Below are 24,763 nucleotides of genomic sequence, written 5' to 3'. Positions count from 1 at the left end.
AGCCCAAAAGCTCCCGAGCAGCACAAGGGAAGAGGGTTTGGGGATATGCACAGCACAGGGTCTTTCAAATGTGCCCCGCTGTAGATGGCACATTGCCAGGCAGTCCACATCCATGTTTCCCATAATGGTGGCAGAGATTGCAAATGACTCCCAAGAATCTAGTTTCTTTGTGTCCTCTCACCAAACCTATTTAGTGTTTTCAGACTGGGAAGGAAATTTGGCCGAGACCAAGACAAAAATCAGTCCCTTTGCACTGCTTTTTCCTAAGATGTTTTGGCAGCAGGGTGGTTTGATTCTTTCACGATCTGCTGGTCGGTTCCAGAGGGGCTGGAAGTGCAAGCCATGCAAAAGACTGACAGGAGTTTTCTTCTGAGATAGTCTTGCAGTGTCATTTAAACTGTAGTGTGCAGACCCGTAAATTTGCCTTGCAGGATAGTTTTTCTAACGGAATTTTAACCTAGATAATCTAAATAATACTGATGCTTATTTTATCAAATTTATAACGAAATCTAGAACCTCACTGGGAAGTGTCCTGTAGCCTGATTTTATTTTACCATCTCCAAGAAATGTAGAAGCCTCTGAAACTTCTGTGCACAGAGGGTGAAGCTGGCCAGGCTGTGCCCTGGCCACCGTTCTGCTCTCCTTTTTCCTTGATTCCCACCATTTCCTGCTGAACTGGCTCTCACAGGCCCTAGGAGTAACAGGACGTTCAGCATAAAGGAACTGGGTGGAATTGGGCTGACTGCGAGAAACGGACAAAGATTTTTGGGTTTGGTCAACTGATTTTTTATTTTTTTTTCTTCACACCAAAACCTAGTGAAAGCTGAGGGCAGGATGGTACCGAAGTCCTCTCTTCTTTGAGTCCCGGCTCTTTATTTCAGCTGATGCAGCATACTTGGCTGACCACTTTCCCATCTGCCTGGGCCGCGCTCTGCCGCTTGGCCTCCGCTGTTTCTCTGCGTGAGCCCCAGGGTCGTGCAGGAGGGCAGGGAGCCGTCGTTCCCCCCGCAGCGAGCCTCTGCCCCGGCACGGAGCCGAATCCGGCGTGGGGTTAAGGGAAGGCCGAGGGGCCGGGAGCGCTGCGCCTGCCAGCCCGCCCCGCGCAGCGCGGGACGTTCCCGGAGCGGGGCTGACGTTGCTCCATTGTGTGCTAATAATATACGGAAACTAAGATCGTTCTGGCTAGGGTGCAAGGTGGAGCTTTTCCAAGAATCTGCTGTAGGGGCCCTCAAGGAGGAATTCTTGGAGGATAAACTAGATAACAAAGGCCAGATTGTGGTCTCTTTTACTCCAGGAAAACTCTGGAATAGCCCATTGCTCTTTGAGCACTTAAAAAAATGCATTTAATATAGCAAGCTCCAAGTGCCCCAGCTGTAGCATCCCCTTTTCCCATTAACATATCACTGGGTTTGAGGTCACTAGAATTGGATCTTTCTTTCTTATAAAAGAGAGCTAATTTGTGATTTAATGTCCTTATGACTGTGAAGTTCCCTTTGTCTCCACTCCTCCTGTGCTGGAGTAGATGTGATGAGTACACCTGACTGTATATGTTGTATCTGGATTTTAGTTTGGTAGAAAATAGAGTTTTCAACAAAGTATAAATTTCCACTTTTTTTTTTTCTCAGAAGTAGCACATTCTTCTTCCATTCCCCACCTCTGGAATATGAGAGGGAAAAAAAGGACATTTCTGGCCGAAAAATAAAAATACTCTGGCATTCAGCAGTGTTTGCTGAAAATGATGGGGGTTTCATTGCACCAAACCCCAAATATTTTTAACTTTTCAGAAGTGTTTTCAAGATTCTTTCCATCACAAAGTTGAAAAGTCTCACTAAAAAAAAAGTTAGATTTGTTTTTGAGTTTTGTGCTCTGAAATTTTTATATTCCAAATATATGTGACATCATTGCCATGACAGGAGCTCTGCTGTTGCTCCTAACTATTGGGGTTTAAGAGACCCTCTGCTCCTCAAACAGAAAATGCACGTTTGGGTGTTCCTGCAGTGTATTGGCTGGCTGAGTTAATCTATTATTTGCTGTTGGCCAACATTTTTTGTATATTTGTTGTTGAAGAAAATTTAGTAAATAATGCCCTGCAAAACTGCCAATCATCTGGAATATTTCATAATCATTCCAGACTCATAATATTACCTTAAAGTTCATGAGATTTCAAAATAATAATAAATGACTTCTGCTTGGCTAGTTCATTGAGCTTTGATGAGGGTCAGAATCTTATTTCATCTTCTCATAGCCAGTATTATTACTAAATATAATAGTAGGGATTAGGAAGGCAGAGATTAACAGTAGTAAAGAGTAGAGAAATAATTGTACTAAAATAATAGCAGGAAAGTAGGGATTAATAATAGGAATTAGAAAAAATGAAATCATTGAAATATCTAACAAAAATCTTCGAGATGGGACTTCAAGAAAGATGCTGCTTCTCATCAGTATCACATCTGTGTTTCATGATAAACACAGAAAAGTCGATGGTGATGTTTCTCTGGCTTCTCACTGGATTAACTGTGCCCAGGGTCCACTTCTGAAAGTCCCTTTAAGGTGAGGAATACAAGTTTTATTTCACTTCATGTTCTGAGTTTCACAGACCAAAGAGGAACAAGCAGCAGTTCTCAGCTGGGGTGAGATCAGTAGGTCCTCCCTGGACTTCGCTGTAGCTCTCTTACATCAACTGTCTTTTCCAAGGGATGCTTTTTGGTCTCATTTCCACAAGGATTTAATTGCCATTTTCCTGGTGTCAGTGGCTTGTTCGCAGCACAGCTGCTTCTGTGTCGGGATGTTAGACACAAATATGTTGTTTACCACAGAAGCTCACGTCCCAGATTTTCTCTGAAAGGTGAAGACTCATGGAAATTAGGAGAGCAGCTTTTCTGATCTCCCTTCCCCCTTCCTCCTGGACATTGTTTGGATGAATCGAGCTTTAGTAATTGAGGTGTCAGATTCCCTGACACCTTTCGGCTGAGAGGATGATGGTGTGGAAACGGTGACCTCCGCTGCCATCTGCCATGGCTTAATGAAAATATACTGTGGGAATCAAGGCGACAGCTTGCCTCCGTCACCTGTTTGGAGAAAGCAGACGTCAGGAGTCGTTGTGCCAGCTTCCTTTGCCACCTTTCAGTGACTGGCCAGCTCAGCAGGCAGCTTTCCACCTGCTCTCCAATCATGCTCAGGCCAGTAGAATAGCCCCTTTCTCCCCTATTTTTTCTTCTCCAATTCTTTCATCCAACACCAGAAACTCTAGAATAACAGGTTATTCATCACTTTTTCTGTGCCAGTGGGCAAGGACACAGACATCCACCCCATGTTCCAGTTTTCAGAAGTGTGGGAGTACAAGCTGCCACCTCATTGCTGCAGCAGGCAATCCTCACTGCACCATCGACAGGATGGGAGGGCTGAATGTGTGTCATCCAGCCTTCATATCCTGTTCTGCACTTCAGGGTAGATCCTCGCGTATAGATTTATTCCCCTTTGCACTGCTCTCAGAGGACACAGGAAAGGCAGCTGTGGACTCCCCTGATGTGAGCGAATTGGCGCAGGACTGTTCTGTGCTCCTCAGTTGCCTTGAGAGCCCCATCAGCTGCCCATGAGCTCAGTCTTTGAGGTTTAGAAGGCTATTGCTCTGTGACATGATCACTTTTCTCAGCACAGTTCCCCAAGGCTAATTCACAATCATTATGTCATTCTGGAGGGATTTGGGACATCGCTGACCTAAGGAAGATAGGTCAAAATTGGCAAGTGAACAAGAAAGATGCTCTCCTTCATTACTGAGCACTTGGGCAGCCACTCATCCTAATGAAAGACATTAAAGAACAAGAATCGAACGTTACTGAGGAGAGTTTGGTTAAAATTCCCCTCAAGAGCTAACTACACTTAACAAAAATGAATCCTGGTGCTTAGATGAATACACAATTGTAGTGAGTACACAAACTTGGGAACATGCCTCCTGTGACTCCTCTCTGGGGAACAGGGACCTGTCCTTTGTCTGTGGTGACCCTGACAGCAGCCTTGGACCCATTAAAATGACTGGTGCTGAATTATTTTTTCCAAATTTTATACCCTGGAGATAGATAGTTCATCTGTAAGTGCCATTTCAGCTGAACAGGGAGGGTGAGATAGAGGGCACTAAAGAAGGGGATGGAGTATTTTATTACCCACACAGAACTTAAAAAATATTGAGTGTAACTGTGCATAGAATGCTCTGTATGGTGTGTTCATCCATCACGGATAAACAGCCTCACTGCAATTAATAGTTTGTCACTGTCTTCAGCTCTACCTGAAAACTATCTCTGTAGTAACTAGAGCTCAGTCTTAGTGCTAAGAAGGTTAACCTACCTGGTGATCAGTAGGAATCTAAATCCGGGTTGGTTCTGTTCTTATTAACTAGGTTTGGACATTATTTCTACAGTACTACGATAAGAGTGTTGTCCTGTGTTTTGTTTTCTGGTGGCAATGGTCCTGTAATGGTTTCTTCATATGGGGAGCATATTGGGATGTACTCTAAACTCTACAAGCAAACTTTTCTCCTCTGTGAAGTTCAGCAGATAGATGTTTTTCCTTTTGTGGAAGGTATGTGCAAGGGTCTTTCCTTTCTTATTGCTTACAGTCTAGATACTCAGAAGTGCCTAACTCCATGCCATGGTGTTTGGGAGTACCCTTTCCCCCTTTCAGAGATGCTGGACCCTTCATACTCCACTAAGAGGGAAACATTCCCACTGTGGTGGGAGCACCAAGTCCAAACGTTCCAAGGACCAGAAGAAGAATGTAATTATGGGCACCTAGAAGATTTGCCTGCTCCCTTGAGAAGGAATTACGAAGTGAAGCTGGGCTGGAGAGAAACTCCTCCTGAACCAAAACCCCTGCATCAGCAGGACAAGATAGAACTGGCCTGGCCTGACTGGCTTTGACCTTTGGTTAAAGGCCTTGGAGAGGCAGAGACCATATATATTTGTTTACCAGGTAACAGGCTGAGAGCACCAAGGTCTAGATATATTTGCTGATTAACCTTGTGAAGAATGACAGCAATCTGAAACATGAGTCATCAAGCTCAAGTGAACTATCACACTTCCCCTGAAACCAAAACACCTTTGAGGTTCTGCACCAGACATCCTCTATTTAACTGTACCTTGGAAGAACTACTCTTGCAGTGTTTCCCTGGTGACTGGGAAGAGAAAGACCAAATCTCTGGCCAGGTTTGAAGATTTTGTACATTTAGATAGCTTGAATGAATATCTGAACTGTTGGCTACCTACCTAAATCAAACCCAGTTCCTAATTTCCCATGGCTACTAGTAATCTGTTAGCAGCAGATTTCCGTGTGTGAGATAAGAACAGGCTCTGACAGGCGGCTGGCATCCGTAAGTCCAGTAGACAACGCGCTTTTTGTGATATCATTGTGGGAAAGACAATACACCTGCTTATGTTGTATATGAACAGAATTAAGGGAGAAATCTGATTATCCTAATTACTCAGAAATGCTAAATATGTTCGGAATACAGTTTAGCTAATTAGCCTGGGGGATTTCTGGCTGTTCAGCAGGGAGGAGAGTGGGTGTTGGGAGAAGTGTGACGGGAGTTCACAGTTGGTCTGTTATGTGCCCTCTGCTTTTTGAGCATGTGGGGGAAAGTGAGCATGGGGGTTTGGAGATGTGATTGCCAGTCTTAAAACAAATTACAAAGCTGTGAAAGGGAAATTCTTTTTCAAATGTATGCCACTTTTTAGGATTCTGGGTCTTCAAGTTTCCCATCTCATTATTCTGTGAGGAAACATTCAAAGGAAGGATGGGCCTGCCTTGCTGTGCAGACAGCTGGTGAGGGCCCGCGCAGAGCACCTTCTCAGACGTATCTTCTCTGCGTGCTCTTTATCGTGCGTTTGTGCTGACACAAACAGATTCTCAAATGCTCTCAGAAGCTTGAGAAAAAGTGATAGCTGGTTTTGTGAATGGTGCTGCTTCATTTGCATTTAATTGGCTTGTTTGCACCACAGAAGTGCATGTTCTGGCCCAGAAAACGGAAGTGCTTTTTCCTAGAGATGCAGAGGAAGTCAGGCAGCTTCAAGGCAGGACAGTGGGTTGGTTCATGCTTAGTACATCTCAAGGTACTAATCCCCCAGGTGTTTAGATCCAGAGAACCTATCTGGAGCATGCCTTTGACTCCATTCTGAGCATACATACATGAAGGAAACCATGACACTGCCTGAGAGGGTTGCTGTGCTCCAGGTCAAGAAAAGCTTGAATGCATAGCTTGGTGCATTCTTGGAACCTCTAGTCTGCACAAATTTCTGTCATCAAACCAGAGCCCAAACCCAGATCTTCTGGATATAATCAGTACACAAAATACAAGCTTATCCATTGTTTCTTCATAACTGTATTTCCTTCTGTTTTTAAGGAATCCTGCATGATTTTCATTCCTAACTCACCTAGCCAGAGACTAACATCTACCTCAAGCTTTTCTGAAAAGGTTAACTGTCCTGGTCTTAAGTAACTGGCCATCTTTATTGTGCTCAGGATCAGTCCTGCTGTCAGTTTAAAACAACGTTAGCTGGGAAGCTAGACATGAGAAGTTAAAGGAGCGTTCAGACTTCGAGGGCTGCCACTGAAATGGCTTAAAACTGAGAGTTGTGTGACAGCCTGAAAGGATAGATAGGGTGATATAAAAACTCTGCCAAGGCTTCAGACAATAAAGACTATGTCTCCCTTCTGATGAATAATGGCTCTTTGTTTTATTCCTTAGATGACAGAGCTGTTACAACTGCTGAGAACTATTCCAGTGCTAAATATATGGCTGTGTAATAAAGGCTCTGCAGTCTATGAACTGGGACTGAATGGATACTTGAGTGAATCATTTAAAGTACAATGAAATTCTGAAGCAGCTCATAGTGACAGGAGGTGGAGGGCATAAACTCCTTTGCAGAACACATCCAAAGGATGCTTTCCTTGAATGAAAAGCATCCCAAGTTTCACATCTGCCAAATCTTTTCCTTGTGGTGGCTCCCATGGCCAGGTAAAGTTCCTTGCTCACAGTTTTGGATGTTAACTTACAAAGAGCATTTCAGGTGGAGTCCCAGTGTTTGGAGGTGAGACACTACAGAGATTTTCTAGTAGAAATCTTGGGAAAACTAGTCCTGGCAGACTGAATGGGAATGGGAATGCAGCAGAAAAATCCTTGTTCAACTGTAATCCAGGGCTGAGAATTCAATGGGATTTTGCTAGGTTGTATCAGAAAGAGTACTGCTACAGCCTGCTACCTTAAGGAGAATAACGCTGCTTTTGCTCCTGCAGTGTATTTACACTATTGAAAAAGGCAATGCATGGGTACTGTGATCACTCAAAATAGTGGAGTTCAACCCAGTGTTTTTCCAGATTAAACTTCCCTGAAATAACTTAATGAAGCCACAAGGATTTCCATAATGTGGATTAGCACTTCTCTATTTGAGCTAATCCTTGTAGACGGACCTGCAAGCAAGAAGATTAAAAGACCTGGAAAAACTGGTCAAGAAGTTTGGTGTAGGGACAGGCTGAAGATGCAGTCATTCTGGGGACCGAAGAATCGTCTCACACTAGCAAGGGGAACGATAATGTTAGCAGGGAGACAGAGCCGCTGGGCAATGTGTGGATGAAGCTTTGTAACACATGTTAATAGAAGGCAAGTCTTTGTTCCCTTCTCATGGCTAGAGGAGATACAAGAGTTCATGAGTGCACTGCTTCTGAGCTACCACCCCGTGGTTAGGAGTTCAGTCCGTGCAAGGTCACCAAACTCTTGCACTGCTGTCATCCAGTCCAGGTTTGTCATGAAAGAACTTCATTCTCCAGAGCTGCCGAAAGTGGCATCTATTGACAAGCCTCTAATTTAAAAGGAAAAGAAAAAGAGAGGGAAAAGAGAAATTCAGCTTTGCTGTTGAATAAACCATGAGTCATTGAGGAGCAGCGAGTCAGCAGGGGAGGGACAGGAGCCGATCTGGGAGAATAGCGCAGAAATGAAGGGAACGCAAATGTAATGTGAAAAATGAAGCACAGGAGGGGCCTGGCCATTGTGAGACACTCTTGGAAACTTAATTGGAGAGTTGGTTGGTGGGAGGCCAAAAGATGTATACAATAAAACAGAGACACTCGACCGGACTGGAAATCCAAACAAATTGAGTAGCACAACAGAAGAGATAAATTATGCTCATAAAATAAACAATGGCTGAGTGACATTGTATAAACAGTTACATATAATAACGCCACTGTTTGTCTCAGCTTTCCTAATTGGAAGGCTGGGCAGCATCCGATGAAAACTCTGTGTTGCACATTTTCCCTTTATAATGAGGAAGATTTTCCCTCCCCCATGGCAGCCTCCCCCCAGTCCTATTTAGTAGCAAACTGAAAGGCCTGGTTTCATTCCACTTTCCCACAGCAAACTCATCCTGGCAGGAACTGCATTAAGGAGGACAAGTAGAAAATGATAATAAATTGAGGACTTGCTCTTATTTCACATTGTGACAAATCTATCCAGTGGGTGACTCAGGGAGGGTGATAAGAGTATGGACTGGGCTGCTGCTCTCCTTTTGATGCTTGGTCATGTGGAAAATAACGCCATTCCAGCCCTCACTCAAAAGGATTTCCTTTAAAAATAGCGCTTTTTAAAAGGTTCTGAATCCTTATTTACACTGTTGGAAAGCCTAACCTGCATTAATGTGAATGTCATGGGTCTCATTTCATCATCTACTTGGACTGAAATGCAAAAGCAAAGTGAACGTTACACAAAAAGTAATATGGCCAGTGCAGTAAATACAATTCAGAGCACTTGTTAAATCTTAGCGTTTTTGGTATGAATCTATATTGCTGGTAAATCCCTAATGAGGATCTTCCATTACATAGCACCCTTTCTCAAGCACACCATAGCTGATTTCTACAGGAAAACCCCTCTGGGTAGTGATGAGAATGAGAAAAATACAAGTTTAGTGACATCCATCAAGGTTCATACTCATGCTTTGAACCCAGGACTCTCAGCCCCAAAGCACTTATTTCTAGCACTGGATCTTGTTTGAAGCAGAGATGTGCTGCTACCCTTTAACGGTGACCCAGAGCAGATTGCACTTCACAAGCTGCTCAATCAAACAGGGAAGCAGAGATGCTGAAGTTCAGCCTCGGGTGTGTGCCTAAACTTACCACGATCTCAGCTGTACTTAGGTATTTATTTGTTTGATCTGTTTGAGCAGTTAATGTGTCTCCATTTTCTTGCTTTTATTGACTTAAGAAAAAGAGAGCAGGAACTCTACTTTCCCTTCTGTAATGCTCTAGTGGAAGATACAGCTGAAGGAAGAAGCCAAAGAGCCGGTCAGTGTTCCCCCATCTCCAAGAGCTTTGGGGACGCAGCGCTGGGGCTGTGCTGAGATTATTAGCGACTCCAGACAAATGGGTGGCAGCTTGGTCAGGATCAGTCCGTGGAGGGACACAAAATTGGCTTTGCTTCCCAGCGTGACTGGAAAACTTAAAAAAATCCCTAGTTTACAGGTCTAGAGGGAGGCAATGGAATCTAGATTTGTTACCTGTAATTACTAAGGTAATTAATTAATTATTCAAGTACAATTGATTTCCCTCCAGTGAAGCAATCAGAAGATGAAAATCCATAGTGATTGATTCATTTTCTAGCCACTCTATAGAAGGGAAGTTGTTTGTGGGGAGTGTGGTTATTGGAAAATTCCTGCAATGGCCTGAAAGCCTCTGACAGTCCCTATTTGTAACAAAATAGTTGTTTCCTGTTTGTTCCAATTTAAAACTCTTCCTGTCAAAAGCATTTTACTGGAACCAAAAGCTGGATTGTTAAATGTCTTTCATGTCCAAAATGCTATTTTCTCCCCAGTTCTCTCTTATTTAATGCTTTGATGACAGGCATGGAAGTTTGTCGGTATTTCTTCACTGATATTTATTTTTCAGCTGAAAAATGGTTACTTTTTTAACTATAAATTTTCAAGGGAAATTTTTCTTTTGTCCTTTTTTCACTGAAATAAACACATTTTCATTTTAGGTTGTTATTTTTTTTGCACAGGATAATTCCTACACTGTTACTAGTCATGATTAAAAGTCAACCGTCATAGTTTTGGGTCATTTTATGCTGATGATATCCTATATGAAATGCAAACAAATTGCTTGGCCCATTTGTATCCAAACTGCTGAAATACCTCCAGCTTCTAATTTTCCTGAAAACTGTCTGCATATTGCCGTGATGTGCAGAGGGGAAAGTCTCTTGGGTCTGTTTTGATGTATAAATCTGATCACTTCTGCAGTATTAGCTCATCTGCTCTGTCCTGACTTCCCAGCTGTTTATTAGACTAAAGTTACTTTCTCTAAATGTGGAGGGCAAGGTAAGATTAATAGCTGAAACAAGCAGCAGTGGGGTGCCTGGCTGGTGAATTCACTTGGCGTCCTTTGCTGGGCGTTGCTAGCATTTAGTCTGTATATCTGTATTTAGATATATCTGTATATCTACAAGCCATGGCAGGACTGAAATGTGGGGGATGCAGGCGTGGAAGCAGGGTGAGTTTACCTCTCTGTTTTGCGACACGACAGAGGATGGAAGGGTGAAGGGGCTGGTGCTGGGATCAGCAATGGAAGGTCCCCAACCTGAAATGCCACATCTTTTTATCACTGTAGGCACTCTGAGATCCAAAAAACCCACCATTACAATGATGATACGGTTTCTGCTGATGCATTAGCATGAAATATTAAAGAAGCTTTTTACAAACATAACCTAAGTCTCCAACTATCATCTGTGCAAAGTGAGGGTATTATTCCTATTTCCATAATAGAGATGGGAAAATAGAACGTTAACACTCGTGCGGTAGCTGGAGCACATTGGTGGAAGCAGTGGGAACAGAGCCAAACCCAGGAGACTTATCAGTATTTGGAGGTAACACTCCTTTGGGGTTGTCTGTGTGGCTGAGCCAAGCTGGGTGTCGACGAATCGATACCCAGCCACAGACAGCATCCGTGTTGTTCCTCCCTGGCTCTCCTCTCCCGCTCATTCAGGCCCAGATTTTACAGAGCGCTTCAGCACTTGACTTCAGCTGGATGCACATTGTGCTTCAGGTTAGCAGATGCTTAAGTGCTTCACTGAATGCAGCTTCTGTCTTTCTTAAGGAGCTGCTGCTCATGGTATCACAACGGAGCAAAAAGCGTCACATGTAGCCCCTGGCAAGCGGGAAGGGAAAGCCATAAAATCATGGGGAATCCATCCCTTTGGCTTCACATGTTGTCTTTCCCTGACCCCCACAACTTCACAGCTATGTATGAAGAAGCAGAAGTGCTAAGAGCACTTTTCTGTATCCGAGTGGGACAGATAAAGTCTTCATTGCCTCTTTGCTTTTCATGAGAAACAGATGCTCTGTGAAGGGTCCGTTTGTACAGCAATTACCAATCGAAATTTCTGAGCAGCCACTCTCTCTTCCCTCCTGCTGCAAGATAATTACAAATGGGCTTTTCTTCTAGGAGCAAAGTTGCAGCAAGACCATGGCAGATCCCAATTTCCTAGATTATTAATAATAACAATATCATTTTTTTTCCTTTGCCATTTCTCACCCACCCTGCACTTCCCTTTTAATGAATTCTCTTCTGTTGCTGTAGACTCCGCAGTGACACCAGCCTGATTTGTAATGTAAATAGGCAGCCCAGTGTAAAGGCGACCTGCAAGAGCACTGCAGGGCTCTAATTATAATTTTCATTAAACTCCTTCTGTTTACGAATATCCAAGCAATCTGGCATTGCAGCAGGAGCAAGAGGAAATTAAAGCAACACTACTGCTTAGTGACAGTGTCGGGGAGGGGAGGACCCGGCTGTTGAGCAGAAACTGAAACAGGGCTCTGCTCTTTCCTATGGACAAAGTTTTGAAGAGTCATTTCAGCTTGGGTGTCCATCCCCTCCCTAGCTTTACCCCAGTTGCAGAGCTAGCATGTGTTTTTCCTTCCTGGCCTGCGTAAGTGTTTTACGCGTGATCCATTCGTGACCTAATTAAAGGGATCAGCTGCTAGAGCTCCCACTAAAATGTGCAGGAACAAGGCAGCGGGAGAGCAGCCACTGACTCAGCCGGGATGGGGATGGGGACAGGGAGGTGAGGAGCACATGGAGCGGGGCCATCAAGCAAAGGGGAGAGGGGGGAGCTTCAAATAGCATAGCCAAGGCCCTAGGGAGTTTCTACAAAAGACCAGTGACAGAAAGACCTTTTATGCACATGCGCTGGAAAGCAGCCTGCTGATTTCAGGAGTTCTGTGACACACAGACCTATGTGGAAAGCGGGGTTTTGCTTGACATGCTGTATGTTCACTAAGAAACTCCCATGCCTGTGTTCCCCTGAGTGAGAAAAACAGCTTCAGGTGTTCTCAGAGAGGCATTTTTCTAACTCACAGGTCACAGCTGAGCCTTCATGAGGAGAAAGTCCTGGAGATGCCAACCATGAATTAGATTTGCAGGGGACATCAAACGTGAACAGTTTTGCCCATAAAGCTAAAGGTAGGGGAAGTTCTTGGTGACACTGACACAATGAGTCTTTCTTGGACTGTGCATGGACAGGATGGAGGAAGAACCGTGCTTGACTTTCTGAGCCTGAAGCAAGAGTTTCTTCCTTCTTTGGGAAATTGCTACTAGAATATTTAAGGCCATGAATTCAACCTCAGGGTAACCAGAAGCAAAATAAAGGTGCAGTTTGCAATAAGTGCCTATAAAATAGCAAGGATAACAATTTTGTCTAAATTTGGGGGAAGTCCAACTGGTATCACATGGGCTTCATATACTCTTTGAGTTTCCATCCAACCCCTTAATGATTTTTAAGTCTTTCTAGTGCACTTGAGAGCTCCCAGGCACCCGGGAGCTGTTGCCAAACAGCTGCTTCCTCATTCATGAGACTCCAGAGAGCTGCAGCGCTAGAAGACAGTCTGGGCAGTCCTGGCCCAAACAGTGACAAGTCCTATCAATGTGTTTGCTGTCTCCCTTCAATGTCAGGGCTCCAAGACCAAGTTGTTAGCTGGCTTTTTTAAGTAAGCAGACAATGCTTAAGATAGTAGGTCCAGAGGGTATAGGGTCCCTCTAGCCAGCCACCTTCTCCAGCATTGCATTGCACCAGCGCTATTGAATGGAAAATTTTATGGTGTCTGGACAAGCCCCTTGCTAATTTTGGTGTTTCCTTTTTTCCCCACACCCCCCACATGTGAACAAACGCAAACTTTGGGTAGCTTTTCCTGGCTGAGCGAGGGAAGAGATCACAGAATATAATGCCCTGTTGGTGGGAAATAAATCTCTCTATTAGAAAATTAAATTCCTGCTCATCTCTAACACTGCTCTGCCTCACAGACTTTATAGTGTTTAGATGGCCTCATAAACGGTAGCACATTTCCCCTGGGAAATGGCTGGTGAGTTAATGGTACATCTTTAATATACTTGACTCAACAGTGAAATTCATGCTACTGGTGGGAGAAAGTCCCCCCTCTAGTGCAAGGGTTATCCAGCAAGCCAGGACGCTGTTTGTGGGGAGCAGCAAAGACATTTGCCCAGGGTCATCAGTATGAGGTAGCCCAACTAGGTGGACTAAGATAGGAGTGTAAGTTGTCCAACAGGTGAGAAAAGCCGAGACTGCCACAAATGTGGAGCGAGAGCCTGGGATAAGGCTGTGCCTAACAACTCTCACAGTGCATCTGGCTAACAAATCTTTCAGGCACTTGTTGAAGAAGGAAACTCATTATTTTGTATCTGTTGTCAATACAGTCACGTTCCCTTCGTTCCAGTGCCTCCCTCTCTGTTGCAAGGCTTTAGCTGGAGAGCCAAAGCTGAGCTATGAAACTGAGGGAGAAGAAAAAGCTGGGCCGGGGCGGGAGAAGGTGGATTATGGATGCAACAGATTAATTTAATTATGTTTGGGAAACTTGGGTTTGAGTGTTGATGTAGGTTACAAATAGAACAAGTTTGTCATTCTTGTCAGAGTGCTTTTTTGTCTGGATCACAAAGGCACCTACTTATTAATTTAGTGTGATTGCTAATCTCAGCAATCAGCAATCATAGCAGCATGCAGTACTTAGATGCTATCAGGAGACACAAGCGGGAGTGAAGGGAACAGAGTAGCTCAGGTATCTGATGCTGCTGCACAGACATCCATCTGCAACCACTCACGTACGACATAGCCTTGAGGGCAAGATGTGGTCCAAGAAAACCAAACAGGCCAGAGGCCATGTGGGATGTACAGAGTACAACCTCTCCAGGCATGTTGCTGACCCCAGTTTGGGAGAAGTCTCGGCAACACAGGCCTTCCTCTAGATATACCTGTCATTCTTAGGCAATAAGGCAATAATTTTACTCAAACGTTCTTCCTAGGAAGCAGTCATTTTCCTGGGAGCTGTATTCTGAGCACCTTCAGACAGACAGACCATGCTGGGTGACCTCTTTCCTCCTCTGCACCCTGATGTGCAAAAGCCAGCTAATTCAGCTGTACTGCTGCCCACTCCATTTAGAGGACTGCAGAGCAGGAGAGGGGCTGCAATGCTTGTGCTGCAGCTAGGCATATTCCATGTTGTGGGGCACCATGGACCATGTAGTCTTGCTAGAAGAAGTACTACCAGCTACTGCCTTACATCACAAGACACAAATAAATAGGCTTCTGCACCACTTCAGTGCTGGTCTCATCCCTTATGTTTACCAAGGAGCATGCCTTTCCTGGAATACTAAGCAGCATTCAGGCATGTGGGACTGAATAATTACGTATCTTTGTAGCTAGGATGTTTCTGAAAAGCATTGGCAGCAGAACATATAGGGATGAAGGTCAAAGCACCAGCACTCCTGAGAGCATAGTTGTCAGCTAGCACAGTGACCCTGGAGGGGAAATTCCAGAGCAGAAGGGAGCCCAGCCAGAAGGACAAGAGATGCAGTGAGAACTGAGCACTGAGTTGTTTAACAGCTCATTTCTCTGAGTTTAAGCAGAGAAGTTGTGCTGAACTGTGCTGAGCGGGATTAAGTCTTCCCCACCTGTCTGCTGGACCTTAACTGGGGTGGAAGAAGACATGTCTGATCACTTTTATCACTTTTATCACACTGCACAGTCTGGAAACTATGTTTGTTGGAGCATAAAACCCTAGGACCAGCTCCTTGGTACAGAACAGTGACCTGTAGCAGCGGATTGGGGCTCACAGCTCGGGACAGTAACTTCTCCAGCTACCTTGTGGGAGCCTTTCATTAGGCATTTTTCTTGCAAGCCATCAGAGTGACAGAAGGTTGCTTCTGAAACATAAATGATTTAAAGATGTAAGGTCTACTTTTGGAGATGTCTCTAATGTCTGTGTGAATAAAGGCGGTTTAAACAGCTCCTGAGGAAAAAATGGACCATACCGAGTTGCAAGCAGGGTTTATTGTATCCAGTGGCCATAATGACCAAACATGTCTTAGAGACAAAGTGACAAACAGAGACCTCCTGTTCAATTAGTCTCTTGACCTCTGTGGTTCAGCGAGGGATGCTGGGAAAGGAGCTGTGGATCACAAGGCCCCGAGGAAGGTTTCCTTGACAACACTTACTGAAGAAAAATGAGATTTCATGAATGCAGTGTGCATTAGTGCAAGAGGTGCTTTAGGAAGAGACAAGGACGTGGTGCCTGGCAGAACGAGCCCCTCAGTTAAGGGGCTGTGAAGTCGTGGCTCAGTGAACAACTGCTCTTTTTCAGATAAATTAATTAAACAGCTATTATGACCATTGATATTTATTTAGAAATACAGTCACTGTGATAAAAGCAGACTTATTGTACCACGAAAATCTTCTCCACCTTGCTTTTCAAGCCCTGGCATACAGAAGGTAGTTTTCTACTCACTGTTAATATTTTCACCATACTGGGGCTTGGGTTTAGTATTCTTTATACCTAGCATTCTTTCACTATTTACAAAAGCAAGGAAATTGTATAGAAGACTATAGTATAATAATAGTAGGATAACAGATCAGACAGGTGTCTAGTATTGCCAAGTATTTACCAGTATTTGCTATTTGAAAGAACAAAAACTGAAGATACTTGTGTTCAAAACCCAAATAGATATATTTTAAAATGACATAAGATTTTCCTAATTTCCTTCTGCTTTTTCCACTAGTTGGAATCATATTTTTGTCCTTATTTCATGTCTTGTAGGGATAGCAATGCTGTGACTTTGCCCTGAACTCAAGTTATCAACTATTGCTTGGCCAAAATACCTCAGGAAATCAATGCAATTTTTCCCCCCAAGAAAAGACCAGTGACCTTTTTCAGTGAAAGTCTTAGCCGCTCTGATGGTGTTTGCACAGTAGACAAACAAAGAGCATCTTCTTAAAAAGCAAAGCCATTTGGCAGGAAATCAAAAGCTGAATCAACGAGTAGGGAATCAGCCTTGAAAGAAAATCACAGGAGTGCAGTGGTGAGCGAGTGGTGCTGGCTGAGGCTCTTTCTCAGTTCAGGCCAAAAGGAAAGTAAATATGGGGGTTTAAGTCACAAATTTAGTCTGTATTTAAGCTGCAGATACCCACACAGATCTTCAGGGATCCAAGGCAGCTGTGTACATCCACTGAACAAGGGCAGCACAGGAGTTTGAGCTGTCTGTGCAGCTACCTGTCCTTTTGGTGTTAAAAGACAAAGAGATGCAGAAGAGTTTTAAGGTTGGATTTTATAGTCCAAGTGGAAATTTTTCTAAGTTTCTGGATGAAACAATTCTATTTATTTTTTGCAGGGAGTGTCTCTCTTTCTTAGGGAAAATTCTGATATGTCAAAACCTGAAGCCATCAGTTACACCTCCTCAGACTCACTTCCTGAAAAATCTAAAACTTTGCGGAAGAAGTGATATTCTGATGAGCTCAAATCACAAAGATAGGGCAAAAAAAAAGACAAACCTAAAATGAACTCCCAAGGCTAAATAGCACTGGATTTTGGGAACATTTATCTCCAGTAAGAACAAACTGTCAAGATGACTGCAGGGTGAGCTAGAAGACCTTGACATAAGAAAAAAGCAAACCTACAATGTTCATGTGTGTTGCTTTTTAAAATTCACTGGAAAACCTCTCACCAACAGCTGGAGCCATTAAGCACTTTGGAAAACTGAAACTGAGATGATTCAGTGAATTTATTGAAGAAATCTTTCTACTATTAAGACACTACATAAAAACGTTCCTTGTCCCTTTCTCAAGTCCTGGCTGACCTATAACAATAGGATCAGCCTTTCTCATTCGCTCCATTTACTGCACACTAGTAACTTCCCTCCTAACATTTAGATTTTAAAAAAAACCCTCTAATTAAAGTTAAGATTGGAAAATATAAGAGCAACTTTGCCTGCAGGAACTGATACAGATGATATATGCATGTGTGTGTCCAGGACATCCTGTCTGCCTATCTGTACCCAACTTTGGACTTTTTGTCCATCTTTATTACATTTGTACAGTCATGTCAACATCTTGCAAGTGATACTTGTTATTTTTTGTCCCAATTGATTTCAGAAATGCAGTGAAAGACACAGATCCAAAACAAATAAGATTAAAGGCTTTAAAAGCTTACTAAATTAAGAAGAGCAAATCTAGCTGATAACATGGCCTTGATAGTAGGGTATAAAGGACATGGAATCAAAGGATTACAGGTAACTCCGACTTGTTTAACAGCTTCCCTTCTTCCTTAGTAGTATGGAGGCACAAGGGGAACAGGATGGACTATTCAGCTTACCAACATGACAGCAGAAACAGAAGACAAAAATGAGGCTGTTGGGTTGGAAGAGATTTGGGGGACCAGAATTTAAATAAGTCCCCCCCTCCAGCCCACATTGAATCAGCTCAGACCGTTCTGCTGGCATCAACATCTGACAGTGACACTGTCCTGCCAGAGCCATCACAAATTTTGAGATGTTTTCTGAGATCATTCTCCTGTTCTGCAGTAGGCTCCACCAAGCAAACTTCCCCTCCATCTCAGCTGTAGCTTCCCTCCCTGGTGAAGCTTTAATAGTGTGAAAACCTTGAGCACGTCCTGTCTTGCCAGCTCACAAAGCCTTTCTTTGGTCCCGCTGTGTGAGCTGTATGGTAGGACTTTCTGCAAACTGCACAACAGCCTCCTGCCTTTCTTATATTTCCTGGCCATATAAATGAAGGATAGCCCAACAGAGAGCTTTGGCTTGTTTTGTTTGCCTGACTAACAATTGCTTCACTTGATTATTTGCTATTCCAGTTTCATTCAGATCAGCAGAAATGTGGTTTATTTCAGGAGAGGAAAGTCTGCTGCAACTATTGTGATTTTAGTACTGCAACAAATCATTTAACTTAAGGAGTGCAAGGTAAAAATATTCTATTGTCTAGAGAAGCAAAAAGAGCGAAAGGAATCCTACTTTTAATAAGAATAGTCATAAAGAAGAAAAATCTCTCCTCTCTGATGGAAAGGTCCTGTCAGCTTTGAATAGGTTGAAACCAGCACTGCAATCTGTGAAATTTCTCTTTACAACCAATACCTCTAGAATATAATAGGTTTTCTCAATAGAACAGTGTGTATCATCATAAAGAACATTACAGCAAGAATATTGTTCTACTGTAACTCGGTGGCAGCAGCAGAGAAAGATGGTGTTTCCCCTGCTAAACTAGACAATCTCGTAAGCTCAAGTTCAGAGTGATTCAAAAGAGCTTCAGTACGAGGGTGCAGGTACATTGGTACACGTAGGCAGGGACAAACTCAGTCCCTGCCCTTTCTGGGCCAAATTCAAGGAACCAGGTCTGGAGAGTAGGACTACACTCTTTACATTTACTGCTTTACCAATCCCAAATCAAGACTGCGTTAGCACAAGGATCAGCCCTGTTTACCTACAAATCTCAGCAGCATTTAATGGATATGCTTTGCACACACAACAGTAGTGTAATGAGTGAAATGGTTGTTTATCTATTCATTTTTAGCAAATGTTTTTGTATTTATCCTGGATTCTTGGGGGATTAGGGACAAGCCCAGGGTAACTTGGGGCTGCATTTCTGACAGCTGGATCGCAGCACAGACTCATTGCTTGGATGTCAGTAATACGATGTTAGAGTTTCATCAGTAACATTTGAGCTTGTCATCAATACACATCTTACAGAAAATTGCTTTTATTTTTACAAATGAAGAAACAGCTTGCCTGAGCTTTCACATCACACAGAAGGGAATCGACCCAGGCTCCTTCTTCCCTTAGCTGAACCAAGAGGCAGGCACAGCAGGTGTCTCTGCACCAGCTGAGTCACGCTGGCAGCTCCCAGGGACACAAAAACATTTTAAAACGCAGAGAAAGTGGAAAAGGCACGTAAATCAGGATAGAAACAACCTGGAGACAAGAGCAATAGCAGGAAAGGATAATAAGACTGGCAGGTTCTGCAAGAGGTCTTCTCACACTCAGGTTGCAGGGACTCACATGAATCACCTCCAGGACTATTGGACACCTCCCACTTCACAAACCAATGTTTGACCTCGTCCAAACATGCCAGTAAACATCATTACTAGAAGGAGATATTGAAAGCCAAACTTCTCCCTTTCAGATAACCCTAGCAGCAAATGTTCACTTGTGAGAAGGAAACGCTTTTCCAAACGTGGAGGCCTCGATTTTTGAGAACAAACATTCGTGGCAAGAAGGCATGGGTAGGAAGGATCTATATTTATCCCTTTTTTCAGGGTCTGAAGGCAAGAGGAGAAGCTAAGCAGTTCATCCCCTCGGCGATGGTAGGGTGTTATCTCTTTAGAACATACACCCATTGTGTCCCCTCGGCTAATTGATATACCGAGGTGCTGTCTCTATACGGCACATACTCCTCTGTTAATGTGACTCACAAAGCCAATTAAATGCTTGATTGGATGAAGTGGTCACAGTCAAGTGACCTGCTGCCAGCCAGTCAGGATTCAGGATTTCCAAATATCGTTAAGGTACGTGCGCTAATCCCCTTCTAAAAGATTAGGCATTTAACCTATTACTGCTGTTTCTGATGAGATACAGAAAATCACCCGTGCTCGGTGGGAGACCAAGCTGAACGGTGAACTGAGCGTCGCCCGCCCTGCTCCGGCCTCGGAGGCGCAGCACGCCGGCCGCACACGGCCTTATAGCACATTTTGCAGCATCTTCCGGGCGGTTTGAGTTGAGCAGAATGGGGCAGTGTGTGGTGCTTCAAAGGGAAGACTAGTTACTTTGCAGAAGAGATGGTGTCTGAGATTGCCTCCATCTGCCTCCCCCCTTTCTCGGCACCCCTTTTCCAGTGACAAGAGATGCCAACGAGGGGAAGCTGCTTAGCACCACACTGACTGAGCTCCCGTAGCCAGGAATGCTATGTATTTCTTTGAAATACAGGTTTTGTTAAATCCCCAAGACAGTGTTGAGAATTGCAATGCTTTCTTACCCCAAGAGAGGTGTGAAGGTGATTTCACCGCTACGTTGGGAAAAAGGAGGAATAATAGTCATTTGATATATGTGGCCTCCCTCATTGTACAGCCTCAATGGGGCCTGTGACCACTCATATCCTTAAGCGTTTTAAGCCAGTACAGAAACCCCAGTGCTTGGCATCCAGCTGCCATTTAAAAGCCAAGCTGGGAAAAGATGTCACATTTCACAGCTGATTACACATGGTAGACCAGGATCATCCATGGTTAATATCTAATTAGTGGTTAAATTAATATTGATTATCAATGGTAAATTGTAATGATTTTTTTAGGTGAAAATAAATATGAAACGTCATAATGAAATCCCAGTATATTACTGTGATAATTAAACACACTTTGAAATTGTACCCTGATAGGAAAATCTCCTGATGTCCTTTAGCACTAACAACATCCCTGGGTGGGGTGGAGAGCGGGGGAGGATGTGAACCATATTAGCAAAGAGCAGATCTCTCTGTGTAAGGCTGGGCACCCAGGGAAAATCTGCAGGTGCCGTTCTGCCCCCTCCACTCACTGTTTCACCTATAAACACGACATTTCAAGGCTGTGGGGATGTAAAGGTTGACATGAAATTGCATGTTTATTTTGCTCTTACAGCTGCGTGCGTAACGCAGTTCAGAACCAGATGACCAGTTGCTTGTTTGATACACAGCCGATGGTTACAAATCAAAGCTCATATTTTTGCAGATATGATTTGAAAATCAGGCCCAGCACTTCAACAGTAATGGAGATTTATTTCTGGAATATAGTTTTAGCCTTGAACCAAGTTATTAGTGTGAAAGAGGAAAACAGTCTGTCCTCCTGGAAAACCAACGCGTTTGAAGAATTTCTTTACTGGTTGGCAGCATTTTCTGCTGGGAGAAAGTGAAGAAAAGGGTTTCCCCCTCCCTCTCACCTGGGATGTGTGCTTGAGAGCGAGAAACACAATCAGTATCGGGAATGATGCAGTGGTGCTGAGGACTCTGACAAACGAGCTCTTGAAAGTCCTGCTGCAGCCATTTGAGATGTTACTGTCCTCCATTGCTCACCTCTGCCCTCTGCCAGGGCTACCTTCCCTCGCAAAGTGTGCAGAATGGAGGCCGTGTCCACGCTTAGACACTCCAGCTCACACATTAGCTTAGCCATGGGATAGGTGGGATAGTGCAGAGTGGAAGAGGGGATGTACAGGCCCGTGTCCCGTCCTACTGACCCTGCACACAGGCAGTAAATTGTATTGGGAATGGAGTAGCGTCTTCAGCTGCTGCAGTGATTTGCTCAGCAAGCATGTCAAAACCTTGAACATGAATGTCATGAGTCCAGAAGCTGTAACTCTTCTTCTTCTTCTCCCTTCCAGCTTGCTGCATTAGAGAGGCAAGTGTTCGACTTCCTGGGATACCAGTGGGCCCCTATTCTCGCCAACTTCCTCCACATCATCATTGTTATCCTTGGCCTGTTCGGCACTATTCAGTATAGACCTCGCTACATAGTAGTGGTAAGTAACAGCTGTTTTATGAATCAGAGCCATTGACTTCCATTCACAGCCTCAGCTCTGACGGGATATGGCAAGTGATGAGGAACTGAGCAAAACCCTTTGAAAATCAGGCACAAGCATCGCAAACAATTTTAGCAGGAGGCGCCTGGCTGTGCTGAGGAACACGTTGTTCAGTATGCTGCATTTTTGCTGTACTTGCTCCAAACTTGGAAGACTTCAGATATTTAGTGCTGGTGCCAAAGTAACACCTAGATGCTGCACAACAGAGAGGGAGAACTAGATCCGGAACAAGTGCAGAGCAAAAGTTCCTCCACTTCATTTGGCGCTGTGTCTCTAACCAGGCAAGGGACCTCCTGCATACAGAAAAGTGCTCTCACAGTAGAGGAGCAGCCTGATCATTGAGCTTGCCTACACGTACATCACTTGTCCTTATAGCATCTGCACTCTTTACAGCAGAAGGTCTCCCTATTTTAATGTAAGGCTCCTTAGGCTAACTATTATTGGAAAGTCATATATTGCATGTCTGGTGGTAGCATTCCTAAATGGAAGATCGTTCCAGACTCAGCCAAAGCCCCAAATAGTTTTCTGTTCCCCTGACTTTTCTCCTTGCCTGTCCTCCAGATCAGACACTATCATCCCATCAGGCTAAGCACAGCTCCCCTCAGAGTCCTTCTCCCCTTTTCTCTGCCCTGATTAACAAAACCTCTCCAACCTGCACACAGAGGGAACAGGCCCCCAAAGAGGAAACCTCTGTACAGCTCTGTTGAACCAGGCACTGTGTTTTACCCCAGTTGCTAGATGCCAGCAACTGAGAGATGGCACTTAGGAACCTGGCCCCAGTGCTGCAGGTGGTAGGGGTGATACACTGCCCTGCTGAGTCCCTCAGCTCCTGAATTCAGGAAGCAGATCAGAATATATTCTGCTCAGAAGAGGAACACAGGGATATTGAAGCCCAGGCTTGGGGGGCAGGGGCGGGGAACAGAGGGAGAGAGTGACTACAATGCTGACGCAGGGCATTTAACTGTCCCCAGCTGCATCACATATATATGAGCTAATTGCAGTGACTTCCTAATGTTTATTGCTTCTCTCTCTCCCATTCCCTTTCTAGTATGCCATCTGGACTGCAATTTGGGTCACCTGGAACATCTTCATCATCTGCTTTTACTTAGAAGTGGGAGGACTCTCAAAGGTGAGCAGGGGCTTTATGGATGAGTTTACAGCCTTTGTACCAAAGGGAGCAGAGCTTAGCTGTGAGCTAAGGGAGTGGCTGGCAGGCTGCTTTGTGCTTAAGGTGAGAGGCAGGGGGCTGGCCAGGAGCGGGTCCTGCCTTCTTGCATACTGACTTCCTTGGGGATGGAGTAGTAGCGCTTATTGTATGGTAAAAATGGGGGGCAAGTACTGATTTCTGGGGTCCTTCACCAGTCAGTGCAGCTAATGGCTGGAATAAGCCCTGTCTCTCATGGGGGATAAACTGTATTTGCTTTTAAAGGTGAGAGCAAGCCTGGTGACAGAACTATCCTGAGGGAAGATGGGGTTTGAAGGTTAATTCCAAACTGTGATTCAGTAGTGGCTGAGGAAGACTACAAGCCAACTAGATTATGGCTGATGCCCTTGTGATAACACCTTCAAAAGAAGGTGTGTGACTTGGAGGGGAAGGCCCTCAGGGCAGTAGCTACATGCTCTCTCTAACAACTTGTCCCAGAGAAGAGCTGCAGCCAGGGATGCTGGCCAGCTGGGCTGGCACAGACCAAGCACCTTCCTGTAACTCCCTCGCTGACCCTCTCTTATTATCTTTCTCCCTCCTGGTCTTGCTAGAGGCCTAGCATAGTTCAGTAGCAGGGGTAGATGTCTGGTTGTTGCTGCCCCAGGCAAGGTGTTTCCTAGCACAGCTTTTGGAAAAGGATCCTCTTCCTATGTTGGGCAAGAGAACAAACCAGAGGGACCTTTTGAAGGCTGGCACATCTCCTTCCAATGCTGCCTCGGAAGAGATACAGCTTTCCTGACTTAACTCTTCCTTCTATAATAACAGTGGTAGTTATCTTGACCCTTGTCCAGGGATGTTGTGAGTTAATATCTGTGAAGCTTTTTGAAGGTGAAATAAGCTAAGTATTGCTGTCTGCATAATGAAAGTGAGTCAGCAATAATAACAATGGGAGGCAGGCCCTAAATTAAGCCTGGGCTGTAAGCAAAGAATTACTAAATGTTGCTGCAGCTTAGCAGACTTGGAGTGATTATGGGATATGGGTTCACTTCAGAACACTCTACATCTGGCCTAAATTCCCAGTTCATGTCTAAGTCGCAGTCATAATTGGAACAGCACTAAGTTTTTTTATCAGGCTTACAGCAAGTCATGAATGACAGCATAAATCCTTTACAGATAAGAAAATTTAACTTCCTAATTCCTTAATTAATCTCCATTTCCCCTCACAAGTATCCATAGAAACTTTGAGAGAGTTCCTGTCTAAAACAGGAGTGACTATTGGTCTAAAAGCTTAGCCTGAGATGATATCAGCATTAACTGTAACCAACTAAAAAAAAAAAAAATCTTATTTAGCTATTTAAAAGCTTCCTTCTGAGAAGAAAATACTGGCTTGATAAACTGCTCTGGGAGCTTCCCTGACAGCCGGTGTTTGCTTCCAGATAGCCTGTTCCTTGTGTTTACTAATCCCAACCTGCCCTGCATCACATGGGGTTGCTGTTCTGCAATTCAAACGGAGCACAGCAAACTCTACTTTCTCCACCACAGAGGAGTTTCATCTCATAACCTTGCTCTGCGTCGTGGCTCGTTTTAGCAAAGCCAGTGCACACAGGGAGCCTTTATTTAGCCTACAGGATGACTCTTGTGACTGGGGACTTTCCTGATAGGATTGGGCTGCAGTGTATGTTGTTATTGTCTCAGTGGACTTCC

The 24,763-nt window shown here is 44.1% G+C and overlaps 1 protein-coding gene across 1 annotated transcript in view; it reads left to right on the top strand.

Annotated features, from left to right (window-relative positions):
- Positions 1-24,763, top strand: part of NKAIN4 (sodium/potassium transporting ATPase interacting 4) — a 55,043-nt gene that overhangs the window by 5,813 nt on the left and 24,467 nt on the right. The window contains exons 2-3 of the mRNA XM_067307478.1: positions 21,718-21,855; positions 22,964-23,044. Of these exons, the coding sequence (XP_067163579.1) occupies positions 21,718-21,855; positions 22,964-23,044 (219 nt within the window). The remainder of the gene's footprint in view (positions 1-21,717; positions 21,856-22,963; positions 23,045-24,763) is intronic.

This window comes from Apteryx mantelli, chromosome 18 (assembly GCF_036417845.1).
Source record: "Apteryx mantelli isolate bAptMan1 chromosome 18, bAptMan1.hap1, whole genome shotgun sequence".
NCBI lineage: Eukaryota > Metazoa > Chordata > Aves > Apterygiformes > Apterygidae > Apteryx > Apteryx mantelli.
Note: the sequence above shows the minus strand (reverse complement) of the source record. Positions and strands in the feature narration are given on the sequence as shown.